The following is a 14,725-nucleotide window of genomic DNA, read 5'->3' as shown; positions in this document are numbered from 1 at the left end:
CATACTGCTGTGTAACTATCACAACTATTTATCACCAGGACTTTTTCATCATCTCAAATGGAAACTTCGTACCCATTAAACAATAACTCTCCCCATTTCCCTCTTCCTTTGGCCCCTGGCAACCACTATTTGTCTTTCTGTTTCTATGAATTTGACTATTCTAGGCAGCTTATAAAAGTGGAATCATACAATATTTCTCCTTTTATGTCTCACTTATTTCACTTAGCAAATGTCTTCATACAATTTGTAGCATGTAGCAGTTTCATTCTGAATAAGAAAGCCTTTCAAGCTACATAATATTCCATTGTATGTATACAGCACATTTTGTTCATCCAGCAATGGACATGTGAGTTGTTTCCATCTTGACGATTGCAAATAATGTTGCTGTAAACAGAGGTGTGCAAAAATCTATTTTGAGTCTCTGCTTTTCATTCTTTTGGGTATATGCACAGAAACAGAATTGCTGGATCATATGGTAGTTTTATGTTTAATTTTTTGAGGAATTTTTTTTACATACTGTTTTCCACAGCAATGCACAATTTTACCTTCCCACAAGTACTGCACAAGGGTTCCAATTTCTCCACATCCTCACCAACACCTGATGCTCTCTGTTTTTGATACAGCCATCCTAATGAGCGGGAAGTGGCCTCAAAGAATGTTTGCACTTGTTCTCTCAGAGAACAGTGCAGTATTTTCCATAATAGCATAAAACAGGAATACGGTCCAAATGTCCATCAAGAGCATTTAATTACGGTATATTAATCATATTCATACAATGGAATACTATATACATGGCAGCTGAAAAATAGATTTTGGCAGGACAAAGCATGACTGAATCTCAAAAACAGAACCGGGTGAAAGCTGCAACATAAAATATGACATACTTTGATTCCATATACAAGGGTTCAAAAACACAAAACTAGACAATATATTGCTTGAAGATACATATGTCTGCTAAAACTACTTGAAAAAAAACAAAAGAATGACAAACGATAAAAAACAATCAGAATAACTTTTACCTCTGAGGAGAGCAGGGAGAAGATTTTTAAAGAAGATTTTAACTTTTGAAAAAAGAAAATTTTAACTTTTTCTTTAAGTGAACGGTAGGTACATGGATATTTGCTGTATTTTCTTTACTCCTTACATATCTGCTATAAACGTTCTTTTATACCCATTCAATATTTACTAAGAAACATGTTTAATTTTAAAAAACATTTAAACTTTAAAAAGAGACAGTGGGCAGTAAGAATTTGCCCTATGACTCCCGAGAAAAGGGACATCCTAAAATGGAACTACTGAATCCAACCATGTGGTTAGAGTACATCAGGAATCACTCTGTTTCACCTTTAAGATTCTAATAATTTATTCTTACAACAAATAACTAGTGGGTTTGTTCCACGGGCTAGGTATTCATTTAGATGCTAGGGGTACAGTAGTGAGCAAAACAGATACGCAGTCCTGCTCTTGTGAATGCATCTGACAATCCATTTGACAATTCAAATCTCTCTCTCTCTTTCTCTCTCTTATGTCACTGACCTAGTATTTGAAACCTGATGTAACTAATTAGCAGATTAACTATTCGGTATCCTTCTGAATGATACTCTAAGCACACATATCCTATCCCAGAAAGAGAAAGGTCAGAAAAAGTTTTGGGGATAGCTAAAATATACTCACACAAATAGCTGGGTTCTCAACAGAATTTCTGATCACCTCAATCCCGCTTTATCAAAAGCCATGTGTTTACTTTTTGAAGGATTGGAATCTGCATGCCGATGGCTCTGATCTACCATTCTGATGAAGAAAATCATTTCAAGAAAACGAAGTCTGGTTTTCATCTGGGTTTATTACGTTTTTTACAGCTACTTAGTCTCAAATTTTGGAGAAGATAATCCATTTTTTTTCTTTTCTGAGTACATTCTTTAAGAGCATATTCAGCTAGTTCACTTCAGCAAGAGGGAGACACTTGCAGGAAAATCCCTGTTCTGGTGTATCAAGTCTCAGAAGCAGGTTAGCATGCTTGCTCACTAAGATCCAGGATGGAGTTCTGTGCAGTAGACACTTGCAGGCTAGAAAGCCATAAGGAGGGGAGAATGAAGATACAAAGAAAATAAAGGTGCTACACTTTCAAAATGGGTCTATTTAACAACCCTATGGTCATTTATGGTCTTTTTCCTTGGCCTTTTGTTACTATTAGTACAAAAAGACAAGGAAGACATACTGTTTCTTCCTGCTCTTCACCTCTCTACCCTTATTAATATCTTTAAATTCAGTCAATTTCAACTCAAAACTTTCTACCAGTGGGGGAGGGGAAAAAAGGGAAAAGATTTGTGGCTGCATGTTTAAGAAAGAAGCTGAATTCATCACAGTGACAGGGGAGAGTGTTGGCAGAGATCTGAGCTATTTATTCTTTTAGGAAAATCCTATAAAGAATGACACAAGGAAGCCTCTATCTGCAGTCTTGTTCATCACACTGGTGAAGAGTCCGATAACAGATGTATGCAGTAGCGTGATTTAGTGCCAGGAGCTGGCCCCTGATGTGTATTAATACAGCGGCAAAGCGGAACGCACCTCTCTTCATCACTCATTCCCATAAAAGAGGTGGAATCCGAGATGGCCCGATGTTAGGCAGAGCAAGCCCATTTGTTCTACTGACTGATGGCACAGACTCAGGCTATGTCCTTCACCTCCATGGGGCACTCAGGTTGTGGGTAGAAAAAAAAGAAAATGCTCAGTGAAGCAGGGCTTAGTCAACAAGTGAGAGAAGAGGAGCTGGGCTCAGGAGGGGAAATGTTTAATGCTCAAGTCTTGTTTAATACCCACCCCTACACACGTACATTTCCCAACCTGAATATGGAATGAGGATTTTAAACTCTTCCCAATGGTTCGTTCCTCTCTTATAAACAATTAAAAGCTAAAACCAGAAGCTAGATATTAAGGAGAAAAAAAAAAAAGAACAAAAAGATAAAAGAGGGGTGGTTTTCTTTTAATGCTTCCAATACCATAGACTGAATGAGGATCTGAGTTTTGATGCGGGGTCATAGTCTGGACTTGATCCTATTGTATATAAAAAGAAGAACACCTGCAGTGCTCGAGAGGGACAGCTCTAGAGTCACAGGGAAACTGGTCTGATCTTGGCTCTGCAATTTATCAACCATGTGGCCTCAGGAAAGTGATTTAAGCCTTGGTTTTCTCATGTGTAAATTGGGAATAAAAACAGCGTCTACCTTACAAGGCTGTTGCAAAGATTAGGTGAAATAATGTTTAAAAAGTGTTCAGCTCAGGGCCTGGCCATGTGGAAAGCACTAAAAAAAAAAAAAGGTACTATAATCATCAGACCTGTGATGAAGACTGTCCAGTATGAACCACCATCAAGCAGATACCACAAACAGAAGCTCAAAGAGGACAATTTCACAGTTCACCAAAACTTACTAAGTCAAGGTAGAGGATAGGGCTCCCTCCCCATCTGTCTGAGGTTTACTCTCTATTCAGCTATCAACTGCTCTGATCTATATAATAGGTAGCATTTTCTAAAGAAAATAAAATATTTAATGACATATTCAATATCCAGTTTTCTCACAGAAATATTAATAAATACATAACTCTCCCCTTTTTTCCATTGAAGGATAACATACACACAGTGAAGGACATCAATCCTAAGTGCACAGCTCCAGATTCTACCTATGTAAGCAGCCATACACCCCACCAAATTCATCATATGGAGCACTGCCAACAGCCCAGAAGGTTTCCTTGTGCCCTCTCTTGGTCACTGCCAGCCCCACCCCCCACCAAAGATAAGCACTATTTTGGCTTCTACCAATTAGTGTTAGTTTTGTTAAAAAAAAAAAAAAAAAAAAAAAAAAAAAAAAAAAAACCTGAAAAGTTTTAGCCTAAAAAAGTTTTTAATTAGGAATGTCATGACCAATAAAATATTAGCATTCCACTTATAAAAGCAGTGAGAATGTACTGTACCATATGCAAAATAAGAAAGTAAATAACCCCGTGTGACTGCCTGACTGCTGATTGAACTGCCACCTCACCTGGACTTTCATTAACATGGACCTAATTTCCTGTCTGTGCTAAAACAAAAGCTCAGATGACTGGAGATTGCTGATAGTGGAATACAGGGTTTCAAACTCTAGATAGTCATGTAACAGCGAAAAAGCATAGACTTCAGAGTCAGCGAGAACCAGGCTAATTATTTCTTGTAGTCTCAGTTTTCCCATGTAAAGTGGGAATAAAATGATCTACACTATCACAAACATTACATGAAAAGGTATACGAAATACATAATTTAGTGCCTGACACACGGTACATGCTCAATGAATGATAACTGCATGTAATCACCTGCACTGGGGCTAGACAAAGATGCTGTGGCCACTGGTTTCCGCTTCCTCTTGATGTCACGTGAACATGGTGGTCCCCAATGTACATTTGCCTGTCTGCAGATGTAAGAAGAGGAAAAAGGTTTGAACTTTTTAATTCTTATTGTAAGACATTACATGTAGCCCAGTTTAAATCCTTAACCCATTACAGACATAAATAAAATGGGCACCGTCTTTTGCCATTAAGCATTGGGACAACATTATTCAGAATTAATAATAACTCACTCTTTATCCACAATACACACCCATTCTAAACTTTTTACCTGATTTCAGTGTAGGAGGCATTCAAGATTAATTTCAATAAATATGTGTTGCATTACATGTTTATTTTTATACAATTATTTTTCATAAAAACTATAACCACAATTGTTCTAAACTCACTAATGAAATACTTACTCCCAAGAGGTAATATATTGAAAAGTTTAATGCTGCAAGAACACAGATATTTGCACAGAATTTTAATAGGAAGTTTAACCTCCTGCCATGTAAATCTGAATTTTTAATACTGTCTACATCACAAGTTAAGTAAGTTTGGCTTCTGTGACTTTTAAAAATACTAATTATGTTTTTTATTTTACAGGCAAAAAAAGAAAATAAAAATATTAATTATGTGACAATATGTTCCTTCATCTGAATATTCAGCTTATTTTAAAAGCAAATGATTCTGTGAAAGACAATGGGCTTAACACTGAACTAGCTGGTATGCTATTTTAGTTCACCACTGTTCCCCAAGAATGTATTGTACTGTATGCAAATTAAGAAGTAATATAAAAATCTTTACGTATGTTACAAAGTATTCAGCTCAGGGCCTGGCCATGTGGAAAGCACTAAAAAAAATCTTTATGTATGTAAAGATTTTGTCCCTCTCAAACTAGACAGATCCTGCCCCTGATTAAAGACCAAAATGAGTCTCATCTTTACACAAAGTGTTCCCTTGAACATTTGGGGCCTCATCTACCATGAAGCAATGTTTAACTGGTGTGCATATATCTTGCTTCTCTGATGAAACAAGAAGGCTTAATCTCTTTGAGATTAAGAACAGGGATCTTGAGAACAAACTTTATTTACACTTCTTTGATAATTTTCCAATGATCTACCAACCTTGGCTCAAGGCACACTGGCGATCCTCATCAGCTGTTGATTAAAACTGCTATGAATGAATAAAAGTTCTAAAAATCAAATGGCCAACTGAATGAACACTTAAAAGTGGTTAAAATAGTAAATTTTATATTATGTACATTTTACAATTTAAAAAAACTAGCCAAAGTAAATAACATATAAAATTATACCAGATAAACTCCTAATCAGTAGTCCCAGCTAAGGATCAAGACCCTTAGTAGTTTTAAAACTGGAACCTCAGACAAACCTAAGAAAACCTGGTTAGCAAGGCAACAAGACAGCTGGTGAATGGACAAATTTTTTGACTCAGAAAGCCCCCAAAATAACGTGCACAGTTCAAAGGGGTGCATGCATGCATGTGCGCGCATACACACACGCACACACACACACACTTTCAATTCTCTAAATAGCAAAAGCTTAAGAGTCAATTCAATTTATAAATAGGAAAACATAAGAATTTGATTAAAATCCTAAGAAACTAGGAATGTGAAGAATGTTACAGGCTGAGATTTATAATACAAAGCCAGTGGTTTGGAAAATTCCATCCAAAGCACCTTTTATTGATCACTCTGTCCTGTACAGAAAATTAAGTCAAATACCTCATGAATAATTAATTCTGAAAGCCCAAATAGTTAATTCTAAATAGCTAATTATAAATGTGTAAAGTAGAGAAAACACTTCCTTTTTCATACCTTATCCTGGGAATAAGTCTAGGGAGCATGCTGATTTAATAACAAATTAACATAGAGGACAACATCAAAGGTAGACAGGACTTCAGTCTGAATGGAGTGGTAGTAATTCCCTTTGAAGTCCAGACACAAGCAGAAAATAAAGTTGACATGACAAAATTGTGTTTCTCCTCAAAACAGAAATGTGGAACACATACAGCATCCATCTTTTCCACAAACATGGGACTTGAGTACAGACCCAAACTGAGACTATCCAAGCACTCTGATCTTATTCAATCATCCTTATCCTTAGGCATGATTCAGAAGGAGAAACAAAGTCAAACAAAGGCTAACATAGTCATGTATAGTCATGCTTCTTTCCTCTTTATCTGAAGCTCATTAAAGGAACCTCCAAAGCTTTTCAGAAAAAATGTTGACACCATTGCTTCAAGCTAAACCGTGTTACTGTTAGACATCAGGATGGTGGCGCTCTACAGCAGTGGCGAGGGGGAAGACAGGCAGAGAAAGAAGCACAGGGAGCTTCTGGGGTTCTTCTGATAATGCTCTTTTTCTTCATCTGGATGCTTGTTACTTGACTGTAACTTTGTGACTATTCATTGAGTGTATATTTCTTTGTACTCTTCCCTGTATGTTTATCCTTCAATAAAAAGTTAATTAAAAACATTGCTTCTTCAAGATCACAGTTTACAATATGCTGAGTTTCATGAGACAGACGCAAAATGAGAAGCATAAGTACTCAAGAAGTATATTAAGATATTAATTCTTGGAGTATCAACTTGAGCTACACAAATACTGCCTTTTATTTGCCCCCATCCATCATTTTCACCATTTTGCATACTTGACATATGTCAGTAACATGGGAAAAGGCCCATATTATCAACTCTTTTATGGATCTAGTCATTACTACTTATCTCACACTTTCAAGGAATGATAGTGTCATTTTGGAAGTAAAAAAAAAATTTATGCACTACAATGTTTAAGTTTTTAACAACTTTTAATGGAAATGCTTATTTACTTTAGCAAACTGCGAATAAGTATTACTTACCTATTATTACGCACACAGGTTATTACACTGCAACATCTTAGGGTGTTATTGGGGGTTCAGTGGCTCAGGTGGTCCTTCCACCACCCTGCTCCTCTAGGCGATATTGTTTAGCCTTCAGGTCAATTGTCTCTACATTAATTGATCCTTGACTGTTATGCCTCCAGCATATTACTTCTCTCTGTGGTAAATGGTCTACTTCTACCACCCCATTCCCACCTCTAACTGTTGTCTTGAATATCCTAAATACTTCAGATTTTGTAAATTCCTCTGGTTACAACAGGAAAGAACTGAAGACTTTCTAAGAAATCAAGTAATGGGCCGGGCGCGGTGGCTCAAGCCTGTAATCCCAGCACTTTGGGAGGCCGAGACGGGCGGATCACGAGGGCGGGAGATCGAGACCATCCTGGCTAACATGGTGAAACCCCGTCTCTACTAAAAAATACAAAAAACTAGCCGGGCGAGGTGGCGGGCGCCTGTAGTCCCAGCTACTGGGGAGGCTGAGGCAGGAGAATGGCGTAAACCCGGGAGGCGGAGCTTGCAGTGAGCTGAGATCCGGCCACTGCACTCCAGCCTGGGCGGCAGAGCGAGACTCCGTCTCCAAAAAAAAAAAAAAAGAAATCAAGTAATGAAGTTTGTTAAGTGAATTATTTTATTGTAAAAGTAATGTACTTTTGTGGACTATTTCCTTTCTACTAAGCAGTTTTGTTGCTTCTTTCATTGTTCACTAAATTTTTACTGAGCACCTACTCTTGCCAAGCACTGTACTAAACACTAGGAATATAGTGATAAACAAGTGACAATCTCTGCCTTGATGGATCTTATAGTCAAGTTCTACCTGCAGCTGTGCAGCTTTTCAGATTACAGAATATGAATAACAAAGAAACAAGGGTATCAATAAAGAGAAGGTATGTTCATTTTTAAAACTCAATTTAAATGATCCTTCCCTCTTAAAACATTTCTCTTACGACACATTTCGAGGTTGGAGAGCTATTTCATAGGAGGTAGAATAACATCATGTCTTAGCAGTCAGTATACGAGGACATTTTTCTCTATGTCCCTTCCTAGACAAGATTTGGGGAGGGAAGAAGAGAAACGATCAAACTGTTATAATAGGACAGTAAGACATTTTGCTTCTGTCTTGATTTTAAGTGAACATTAGTACTGCTAGAGTTTACAGCTTGGGAAAATCTATTTTTCTATGTGAAAGCCCCATCCACTTGGAAAGAACCCTAGAGGACAAAGAAGGAAGAGGACCCAGAACAAGCCTGCTACACAATGGAATACTATTCAGGCATTGAAAAAAAAAAAAAAAAAAAGAGTAAATCCTGTCATTCACAGCCACATGGATGGAACCAGAGGACATTAGGTTAAGTGAAAACAAGCCAGGAACAGAAAGTTAAACACCATCAGTTCTCACTCATAAGTGGAAGCTTAAAAAAGTTGATCTCATAGAAGTAAAAAGTAGAACAGAGGATACCTCCGGCTGGGGTATGGGAAGGGAGGGATAGAAAAGGATTTATTAAAAGATATAAACTTAGAGCTAGATAGGAGGAATAAATTCTAGCATTCTACAGTACTGTAGGGTGACTATAGTTAACAATTATATATTACACAGTTTCAAATAGCTAGGAGGATATTGAATGCTTCTAACAAAAAGAAATGATAAATGTTTTGAGCAGATGTATATGCTAATGACCCTGATTTAATCACTACATATTGTATGTATTGAAATGCCACTGTATACCCCATAAATACGTACAACCATTATGTGTCAGTTTTTTAAAATAAAATAAAATTTTAAAAAGAAGAACTAAAAAAAAAGAACAAGCCTGGGGAAAAGAAGAAGGAAGCTGGGTGCTTAGAGCAAGAGGATTCAGAGGCAGGAAACAGAAGCTGTCATGCAGCATGGCACGTCCAGAATATTAGCACAGCCCTGCTCAGGAGTAAAGAATACTACTATGTGTGGGGCTGGCAGGGCTGCCTGTATTATTTTGGGGAACCTTAGCATGTGGGTAAGGCAACTGCTACAGCTTCGGCTTCCTATCGAAGAGGTAGTTCCAGTTTTTTGTTTATCTCCAAATAATTCCAGATCATCAAGGGTTGCAGACATAAAAAATTAAAGAAGGGAAGGAAAAATAAAGAGGTTGACCACCTCTCCAACCCCATTTTCATTTAGGGGTACTTAACAACCACTTGGCTCCTTTTCTTTTTAACGTGTTATTTATTTAATGTGTGTTATTTTACTTTGAAAGCATCACTGTTTACTCTCAAAATGGAAACTAAAAGAGGGACAAAAGCACAAATGCGGTAACAAAAAGGATAAAAAGAGTCTAAGCTTCTCTTTCTCACCAACACAGAGACCCTTCCGGCAAGTAGAAAGGGTAAAAGATTAATGAGATATTTCAAAACTATTTTTCAAGAGTAGTATATGGTTGTTCTCGGGTTGCAAACCATGTAATATGTTAGGGGAAGTGATCTTTCAATTAGGCATAGTGTATAAAAGGCTAAGTATTAAGTTAAAGTCTCCACCAAGTTAAAACTTAATTCTCAACTGGAGTGGCAAATGGTTATCAGAATTATATAAGGAGCTTTTACTAAATACACATGTCCCTATCAAGATCCTAATTTAGTAGGCTGGGCAGGAGTGGGAGGAGAATCAGTAACATACTTAAATTTTTCCCTGGGTAATTCTGATAAGCACCTACCTACTTTGAAAATTACTGAGTTGAAAAATCTACCAAATTCCCAGAGTCAACCTAGTCAATAATGCAGGTCTAACTATTCAACCTAAAGAATAATAGAATGATTAAATTAATATACACTTAGATAAAAATACTATTCCCCAGTATATACGCAATTAGAGAAAAGACAGGCTATGCCTTTTCTGTTTCATCTGATCAGGGCCTCAGGGACAATCTTCACTCAGGCCAGTAAAACCTGGGGCATATGCTTCTTTCACAGTGTTAAGTGTGGGATCAGTACTTCCCCTAAGAGTGTGACAGTTTCCCCACTGTGGTGGCATTTGCCAGGGCAGAGTTGGAAGAAAGAGCACTAAAAGCAAAAAGTACACTCTTTTTAAAAAAATTCTTATCCCAGAAAAAGTCACTAAATTTGTGTGAAGGTGAATGCTGAAGATTAACAATTAATGGAAAGAGGATTCTTTCTATCCAAGCATAAACACAACATTTCTGTTTTCTTTTTTACTGCAGGTAACTGAAAGATCAGGTGAGTTGTTAAAACTGCAGTGTTACTTAGGAAACTGGGCAGATCACTATGTCCTTGGGGCAGGAATGTACTTTTAGGGAAAAAAAAATACTTTGAGAAATACATGCATGTTAATAGAACCAATGTTGGCAAAAAAATAACTGAAGTGACTGCTTTAGATTTGGAACAAAGATGTTTAGAGTCACTCCTATGGAGAGAAACAGTCTGTCTGCCAATGGCAAGCTAGTTTAAGGAATAGTTCACCTTCAAAAATCACTCATTTTTAAAGTTAATGAAAAGTTCGTTTTTTTTATATAGAATAAAAATCCTCAAAAAACTGGGTATGGAAGGAACATACCTCAACATAATAAAAGTCATACATGACAGGCCCACAGCTAGTATCATACTGAATGGGGAAAAACTGAAAGCCTCTCTTCTAAGATTAGGAACATGGTAAGGATGCCCGCCTTCACCACTGTTACTCAATTTAGGACTGAAAGTCCTAGCTAGAGTAATTAGACAAGAGAAAGAACTAAAGGGCATCCAAACTGAAAAGGAAGAAGTCAAAGTATCCTTGTTTGTAGATGATACGAATTTATATTTGGAAAAACCTAAAGACTGTACCACAAAACTATTAGTAGTGATAAACAAGTTCAGTAAAGTTGCAAGATACAAAAAAACAGTAGCATTTCTATATGCCAAGAGTGAACAATCTGAAAAGGAAATTTAAAAATTAACCCCATTTATAGTAGCCACAAATAAAATTAAATACCTAGGAATTAACTTAAAGAAGTAAAAGATCTCTATAATGAACATATAAAACATGGATAAAAAAATTGAAGACACCAAAAAAATGGAAAGATACTCCATGTTCATGGATTGAAAGAATCAATACTATTAAAATGTCCATACTACCCAAACCAATCTGCAGATTCAATGCAATTCCTATCAAAATACCAATGACATTCTTCACAGAAACAGAAAAAGGAATCCTAAAATTTATATGGAACCACAAGAGACCCAGAAGAGCCAAAGCTATCCTAAACAAAAAGAACAAAACTGAAGGAACCACATTACCTAGCTTCAAATTATCCTACAGAGCTATAGTAACTGAAATAGCATTGTACTGGCATAAAAACAGACACACAGACCAATGGAACAGAACAGAGAACCCAGAAACAAATCCACACATGCAGAGTGAACTCATTTTCAACAAAGGTGCCAAGAACATACACTGGGGAAAAGACAGTCTCTTCAATAAATGGTGCAGGGAAAACTGGATATCCATATGCAGAAGAATGAAACTAGATCCCCTATCTCTCAGCATATACAAAATCAAATCAAGTAGATTAAAGACTTAAATCTGAAATCTCAAACTATGAAACTACTATAAGAAAACACTGGGAAAAATCTCCAGGACATTGGTCTGGGCAAAAATTTTTTTAGTAATATCCCACAATCACAGCAACCAAGCCAAAAATGGACAAATGTGATCACATTGAGTTAAAAAATCTTCTGCACAGCAAAGGAAACAATCAACAAAGTGAATAGACAACCCACAGAATGGGAGAAAATACCTGCAAACTACCCATCTGACAAAGTGTTAATTTTTTTTTTTTTTTTTGAGACGGAGTCTCGCTCTGTCGCCCAGGCTGGAGTGCAGTGGCGCTATCTCGGCTCACTGCAAGCTCCGCCTCCCGGGTTTACGCCATTCTCCTGCCTCAGCCTCCCGAGTAGCTGGGACTACAGGCGCCTGCCACCTCACCCGGCTAATTTTTTTGTATTTTTAGTAGAGACGGGGTTTCATTGTGTTAGCCAGGATGGTCTCGATCTCCTGACCTCGTGATCCGCCCGTCTCGGCCTCCCAAAGTGCTGGGATTACAGGCTTGAGCCACCGCGCCCGGCCAAGTGTTAATAATGAGAATATATAAGCAGCTCAAACAACTCTATAGAAAACAAATCTAATAATCCAATCAAAAAATGAGCAAAAGATTTGAACAGATAGTTCTCAAAAGACATGGCATATGAGTGGCAAACAGGCATATGAAAAGGTGCTCAATATCACTGATCATCAGAGAAATGCAAATCAAAACTACAATGAGATATCATCTCACCCCAGTTAAATTGGCTTACATCCAAAATACAACTAATAATGCTGGTGAGGATGTGGTGAAAAGGTAACCTTCGTACACTGTTGGTGGGAATGTAAATTAGTACAACCACTATGGAGAACAGTTTGGAGGTTCCTCAAAAAAACTAAAAATAGAGTCTTTTTTGACTCTATTTTATGATCCAGCAATCCCATTACTGGGTAAATACCCAAAAGAAAGGAAATCAGTATATCAAAGAGATATCTGTACCCACAAGTTTGCTGCAGCCCTGTTCACAATAGCCAATATTTGGAAGCAACCTAAGTGTCCATCAACTGATGAATGGATAAAGAAAATGTGGTGCATATACACAATGCAGCACTATTCAGCCATAAAAAAGAATGAGATCCTGTTATTTGCAACAACATGGATGAAAATGGAGATAATTATAATAAGTTAAGACCAGGCACAGAAAGTCAAAAATTACATGTTCTCACTTATTTGTGGGATCTAAAAATCAAAACAATTGAGCTAATGGAGATAGAGAGTAGAAGGATGGTTACCAGAGGCTGGGAAGGGTAACGAGGATGGTGGGGAATGCGGATGGTTAACATGTACAAAAAAAATTGAAAGAATGAATAAGATCTACTATTTGATAGCACAACAGGGTGGCTATAGTCAATAATAATCTAACTGTACGTTTTAAAATAAAAGAGTAAAATCGGTTTGTTTGTAACACAAAGGATAAATGCTTGAGGGGATGGATATCCCATTCTCCATGATGTAATTATCATGCATTACATGCCTATATCAAACCGTCTCTTGTACCCCGTAAGTATATACACCTACTATGTACCCACAAAAATTAAAAATTAGAAAGTTAATAAATTTCAATGTAAAAAGGGTATTTGTTTTCTATACTTTTTCTTTAACACAAACAAGTAACACCAGGAAAAAATTTGATGTTTCTAGGGACCAAAGGTCATATATATCATATATTCCAATTATTCTCCTTAATTACTAATCTGTTCACCTCAATTATTTTTAACAAAAATTTATGGAGGCCTACCCAATGTAACATACTATGCTGGATGTGCAGAGGGAGATAAAAGATGACTGAGCTGAAGTCCTGTCCCCAGGAGCTCACAACATAGTAGGAAGGCCAATTTCTAAAGAAAGAATTAATACTCCGAGACACTGAGTTGTAATCAGAGAACAAGTAAGTGCTAGGGTAAAAGGAGAAAAAGGAGGATTAAATCTAGGGATTTAATCCCTAGATTAAATGTGCGACTCCTTTCTCACATGCGATTTTACCTTTAGGGTTTACTGACATTTATTAAGCAGTCAGAACGGGAAATATTTTCACAGATTTGCACCTGGGAAAAGATCTAGGCCTATGGCACTAGGAGCAGCTAGGAAGGAAAAAAAAAAAAAAAAAAAAAAAACCACTTCACAATTATCATAGGAAACAGAGGAGGCTTATCTAACAGGAAGTGATCCTAGCAATTCCACTAATGGTTTTCACTTAAATCTAACCCTCAGTAGTCTGTGACAAACTGCTCACCGGCACCTGAAAATTCTCCCTAATCTAATTCCCTTAGCGGGGCTAAAGTAGGCATATCATGAAGCTGTTTCATGCCACCCATAAGAGTCGAATCATTTCACATCAGTTGGAAAGATGGGTATGTCACAATGGAAAAACAGAGAGACAGAGAAAATGCTTTCATCATTCCACTTAGGCAGTAAGATGCCAGCCAGCTGACAGCCACTGTCAATGAGACCCTCCAATAGAGGACAAAAGATTCAAGAACTGTGTACTATACAATGGGCAGTTCCAATAGGCTTGGGCAGCCTTATAGACAATACCACAGCAGAAACATTGCTTCATACATGGCCCAAACTAAGGCACTAAAGAGGTGAGAAAGCAACACTGTACTTCACAGCATCAACAGATACAGGACTAATAAAAGGTTCCTTCCCCCAAGCCCTGAGGTAAAACCTCAGGCTGTTTATTATGGCTCCAAAGGTCAAAATTAATAGCATGAAGTGAGTCTTCTTCTTACTCTTTGAAACTCCTTGTCAAGTGGCACAGCCAGCTGGGCACACAACTCTGATATGTAGATCATAACGTTTGTGAACACATAAAATGAATTACAAATGAGCTCAGCCTATCCTATTTCAACTCTCTAATGGGCA

At 37.3% G+C, this 14,725-nt stretch overlaps 1 protein-coding gene across 18 annotated transcripts in view; it reads right to left on the bottom strand.

The window, feature by feature from the left end:
* The window catches only part of GPATCH2L (G-patch domain containing 2 like), a 75,293-nt gene that overhangs the window by 25,904 nt on the left and 34,664 nt on the right, over positions 1 to 14,725 (bottom strand). For 11 of the 18 annotated variants that reach the window (XM_077941533.1, XM_077941532.1, XM_077941534.1 and 8 more), the window contains one exon: positions 4,345 to 4,439. In XM_077941533.1, coding sequence (XP_077797659.1) covers positions 4,345 to 4,439 — 95 coding nt within the window. Of the gene's footprint in view, positions 1 to 1,674; positions 2,067 to 4,344; positions 4,440 to 14,725 lie in introns of those variants that run through there. The other 7 variants (XR_013396466.1, XR_003731646.2, XR_013396467.1 and 4 more) reach the window with 3 other exon arrangements.

The sequence above is a fragment of the Macaca mulatta genome, chromosome 7, assembly GCF_049350105.2.
Source record: "Macaca mulatta isolate MMU2019108-1 chromosome 7, T2T-MMU8v2.0, whole genome shotgun sequence".
Classification (NCBI taxonomy): domain Eukaryota; kingdom Metazoa; phylum Chordata; class Mammalia; order Primates; family Cercopithecidae; genus Macaca; species Macaca mulatta.
Note: the sequence above shows the minus strand (reverse complement) of the source record. Positions and strands in the feature narration are given on the sequence as shown.